This window comes from Chaetodon trifascialis, chromosome 17, assembly GCF_039877785.1.
Source record: "Chaetodon trifascialis isolate fChaTrf1 chromosome 17, fChaTrf1.hap1, whole genome shotgun sequence".
In the NCBI taxonomy this organism is placed as follows: Eukaryota; Metazoa; Chordata; class Actinopteri; order Chaetodontiformes; family Chaetodontidae; genus Chaetodon; species Chaetodon trifascialis.
The window spans coordinates 6605006-6610143 of NC_092072.1; the positions used below are offsets into that span (position 1 = coordinate 6605006).

The window sequence follows — 5138 nt, forward strand, 5'->3', positions numbered from 1 at the left end:
TGACTGCTGAGAATAATGAAGGTAATTGTAACACTTAACCCTGCTGTGAGAATTAAAAGAGCACAGGAAGAGAAGTGGTGAATGCATCCGAGGCTCCACAAAAGCTGCACGAGCAAATCAGAGCATACTTTTCTGTATTGACTTTTTTCTCTTCACTCTCCACGTTTTTGAGTCAGCTGTCGAGTCACCTGCTATTCAACAGGTTTTGCTCCCATTTTCATCTCCCACCGATCCCCCTTTGCCTCCGTGCAACGTCCACAGTCGAATCCGCGTGTATTGATCCACGTGAGCTCCCTTACTAGACGGAGCGTTCGGTCCAGCGTTCAGGAAGTAGCCGCACTCACAACAACGGGTTGTAACGCTGCTTCCTTGCCAACTTATATCACATTTCCCTAAACTGCTCCTTAAATTAGACCGTGACACTGGATGCTCTCTATGTGTAGACAGTCCGCGGTCCGTCAAAGTTTACTACGGGCACAGTTTGTAGTTTGTTCGTTCATTTGAACCACTTCGCTAACGGTTGTAGCAGGCTAGCGAGTTAGCCAAAACAGCTAATGTTACAGTAACTTTAAGCTGGATCAAAATTCCCACCAAGACTGAGCCGAAGGCGGCTTTTAATTTGCTTTCAAACAGCCGCAAAGTGGAATAGTGTTCTTACACAGAGGTGGGTGAATAAGCTAAAGGGCTAGTTGCTCATTTACTGTGTTGTGCCTGTTATTTTCTGCTCTAAATTAAGTTTTGTTTTGTTTTTTAACCTAAATTAGGACCTGGCTGGTTTATAATGAATACACATCACACTCATCTTTCATTCCAAACAAGTGAAAGTATAGTTGTCATTGATATAAGTTTTGATCTGCGTAAAGATGTCATTTCCACTTTCAAATGAAGTTGGTACAACACCATCGTTTATAACTCGTGGACCCTGTTTACACCCGGCATTAGCAGGTGTCTTCAGTGATCCGATCACAAGTGAACAGCGCTAAATGCAAGAAGGGTAAACGACCACCAGGATGCATTTCGATCCGATCACTCAAACCACTTGTCGAGGTGTTTTTGGACACATGTAGCCACAAAGCGTTTGTAAATAGTGGCAGGAAACAGGAACATACCTCATCACTGCAGGACGTGGGGGTTGTTTTGGCGCCACCGCTCGAAAAATGGAGCTCCTTCATCGTCTTGTCCTGCACTCATCTGCACGTCGCAAACGACTGTGTCCTATCAGTCTGGACAGTTGGAATAGCCACCACATGTATATTGGTTCTTGACACAGTTTTGCTTTAGGCTAGCTAGCTTTTAGCCAGCGTCAAACAAACATGGCAACATTAAAAACTTTACGGGGCCGTTTGAGTGTCTGGCGGAAGTGACGTAGGCAGGAACGAGATCTGAACACAGGCGGCTAGTTGGACACCTTGTTGACATGTGATAGACAGGTGTGAGCAGTGATTGGATCATCCGTGCAGCATGTTATTGCCAGGTGTAAACAGGTGAAATTGTCAGTCAGTGGCTCTCAACTAGACCCAAGAGGAATCTAAGGCCTAAGGCATTTTTTCAGAATTACAGTAAACCTTTGCATCTTCAAATCTTTGAAAAGCATTGAAGAATAAACGTTAAAGGTAATGTCAAAGGTCCTTGCAGGGCTTTCCTGCTTCTCTTTCTGTCTTCCTTGCTTTTCTTTATGGTAAACAGAATCTGGGTTGACAAGCAATTTAATTATATCCCCTGAGGCTTTTGAAGGAAGTGATAGGTATTTTGTTTCTAACTCCAGACATTTTATAGACTAAACAACTAATGAATTAATCAAGAAAATAATTGACATTGATCTGATATGAAAAGAAATCAAATTCTCAAGACCACATTAGCATCAAACACCCCAAAGCCAATTTCCTCAGACATATTTAGATGCTGAAGAGGTGTCAGTTCACCACTTTGATACATACGTTATATTCTTCTCTTTCTTTTCTTTTTACCCACACAGGGCGATGCCACGCATGCAGTCTGGTGTTTGGAAGCATTTCAGCCCAGCTGTTAAAAATGGGAGGGACACCTTCATGTGCAACTACTGTTCAAAGACACACACCAAGAACGCCACCAAGATGCAGATGCACTTGGACAAATGCAAGGAGTACTCTGTGGTTTTGCAGCAGTCACCGGGCCCAGATGGGAGCTCCTCAGCCTCCATTCCCGTCCCCTCCTTCTCGTTCTTACCATCTGCCACTCCTGGGGGACAGTTCCTCATTGATTCGGTGGATCAGCGCAGCCAGGCGTATGCTGACGAGTGCCTGGCACGAGCTGTGTATGCCACCTCCTCGCCCCTCACTCTCACAGACAATATTTACTGGAAGCGATTTTTCAGCGTGCTCCGGCCTGCTTACTGTCCACCCACCAGAGAGGCTTTGTCCTCCCAGCTCTTGGACTGTGAGTATGACAGAGTACAAAGCCAGGTTCATGAGGCCATAGGGAAGGCTGACTGTGTCACCATCATGTGCAGCGGCTGGTCTAAAGTAAAAGAAACCGGAACAGTCTTTTATAGTGTTGCAACGCCTGTACCAATGTTCTACAAATGCACAAAGACAGAGGAGCAGACACACACGAGCACATTTATTGCTGAGGAACTGAAGGATATTATAAATGAAGTGGGGCCTCAAAAGGTCGTCAGTGTTGTTACTGATGATGCTCCGGAAATGATGGCAGCGTGGGCTCAAGTGGAGGAAGCCTTCCCGCATATATCGGCCATCGGCTGCACAGCGAGCGGCCTCCAGCAGCTCTTTGACGACGTGGTTGCACAGCCATCTATGAAGACTCTGTGCAGGAGAGCTGAGCAGGTGGTGAGGTACGTCCTAGAGCGAAAAATATTAGCAGAGACTTTTAAAAGCGAGCAGACTACGAAGATCAGAGACCACTCTGCCAACAGGACCACGCTGGAGCTGCCTATTAGCTCTGACTGGACTGGTGTGGTTAACATGTTCAGCAGCCTCCTGGAGGGCCAGAACTCCCTACAAGACATGGCCGTCTCATCCACACTGGACGTTGAAGCATCCTTCAGGTCCACAGTACAGGATGCAAAATTTTGGTCCGCGTTAAACGGCAGTCGCAACCTGCTCGACTTGATAGGTAATTATATTAATTACATGAAAAGAGAAGGTGCTGCACTCTCTGGCGTGGTCGACGTGTTCATTCAGTTAAGATACCACATCGAAGCTTCGCTGTCTGGGTCTGTGCTGCACAGCGCTGAACAGAAAGCTGTCATGGCGTCGTTAGACAGGTGTCAGGAGTTTTGCGTGAAGCCCATACACGCAGTAGCGTACATGCTGGATCCAGCGCACGCAGGACAGCAGACGCTCTCTGGGGAGCAGATAAACAGCGCTTACTATGTGATATCCAGCCTGTCGCACCATCTTAACCTCGATGAGGGCAAAGTGCTCGCCAGCTTTGCAAGATTCTCAGCCAAGCAGGGGCTATGGAGGGGGGCCGGGATATGGAGCTCATGCCAGCACGTGTCGGCGTTCACCTGGTGGAAAGGACTGTGTTCCTCCGAGCCGCTGTCCGCCGTGGCCTGCGCTGTGCTGCAGATCCCGCCAACGACAGGTGCTTGCGAGAGCTTGTGGTCGCACTTTTGCAACGCACAGGAGCAAGTTTCTCTCTCGGATGACAGGGCACAAAAACTGGTGGCGGTACAGATGAATCTCAACCTCTTAGAACCGAGTGATTGTGAGTACGCCCCGCCGGTGAGCGAGGAAGAGAAGAAAGTTTTATTTCAATCTGAGACTGAATAAGACTAAATGAGATATCTGATGCTATGTAGAGCAGACCACGTGGCCGGCGAAGGACATGAAAAGAGATAGCTTGTCAGCTCACTAAATTAAATGTAAATTTCCTCTGAAATGTATGGAGTCAGGCTGAGCTATGATTGCACTGTGCTCACAGTCCTCTCGTCATTCCAAAGCCTGTTGAAGAACTCAAAGGAGAGACTGAATCTGACGCCTTCACACGTATGTTTTAGTCACATACAATGCTTATTGGTGTTCTAGGTTTTGATTACAGTTTCAACTAATATGCGTCTACTTTATAGTTAGGATATGAAACAGACTAACGAGGTTTAACGGTCTCTGTTCAAGTGTTTACATGGTGTAAATAAAACCACAGCTTTTGTCTGTACTGACTTTATACTTGTGTGTCGAGAAAATAGAAAGTATCCTCCCAAAAGTGTGTTTGTGCAGTTTGTTCGGCATCCAGACTCATTTAATATATGAAGTGAAGAAATGTTCTAAAAAGGTATTAAGGATTTTTTTTTTTTTGTTTTGTTTTGGCTAAATGGTAGTTATTGTACTGATTCCAGTGAGAAACATGCTGTCTTCACTTAGAGGAGTACAGAGGACTGATGGAGACCTTCATCACGTGGTGCAACGACAATCGCCTGAAGCTCAGTATCAGCAAACCAATCAGCTTGTGGTGGACGACAATGTCTTCAAATATAGATGCTGCTGCAAAGAAGATACAAATCATAAAACATGGATGCTTCACCCACGTCTTCAACCCGTCCATGGATGGAGAAAAATATGGAGTTAAAGTGAGCTGAAATAATATGATCTATGTAGGGAAAATAAACATTATGTTCCAGTACGTTGACCTTTTTCATTGATAAAAGTTCTCCGAGGATCTTTAAATAAATTCCCATTTATCACTCCTGGGATCAAACACGAGCGGTTGAAACAGTTGAAACAAAGGAGGAAAACTCCAACTTTACCACTTCTTTTTCTTTTCGCTTTAATGAAACGTGAAATCTGGTCTTGTAAGAAAGTTAAAGCCGTCCAAAAGAACTTGTGTGGCGACTCACTGAGGCACACTGTGTCTTCACACTCCCATTCCTCACACACACTCATTCAGCGCTCCTTCCTCCTCTCTCTCGGCCCCTCTGCTGCGTTCTGCTGGCGGTTTGGCACGGGGGCCGAGGGGAGATCTGGGCCTTGTAAATACTAGCATTATTAATCTTAATAGGAACGAGCCAGGACGTCTCTGGAGGTGTCTCCACCTCGTAGGCAGCAGCCCCGCCGTAAATCTCCGAGACTCTGTTCTCCACTGCATCACTCAGTAAATCTATCACTACCTACGTCTTCTCTCTCAGTGGCTTCACTCTGCTG

The 5138-nt window shown here is 46.0% G+C and overlaps 1 protein-coding gene across 1 annotated transcript; it reads left to right on the forward strand.

The window, feature by feature from the left end:
* Positions 1 to 321: 321 nt before the first annotated feature.
* LOC139346108 (uncharacterized) lies at positions 322 to 4199 on the forward strand. Its single transcript, XM_070985009.1, has 2 exons — positions 322 to 664; positions 1976 to 4199. Exon 2 carries the CDS (start codon positions 1980 to 1982, stop codon positions 3771 to 3773), a length of 1794 nt encoding a protein of 597 aa, XP_070841110.1. The 5' UTR covers positions 322 to 664; positions 1976 to 1979; the 3' UTR covers positions 3774 to 4199.
* The last annotated feature ends 939 nt before the right edge of the window (positions 4200 to 5138 follow it).

Bases quoted from the DNA above. Each gene is read 5' to 3' on its own strand.
- LOC139346108 (XM_070985009.1), top strand. From the start codon at position 1,980: ATGCCACGCATGCAGTCTGGTGTTTGGAAGCATTTCAGCCCAGCTGTT.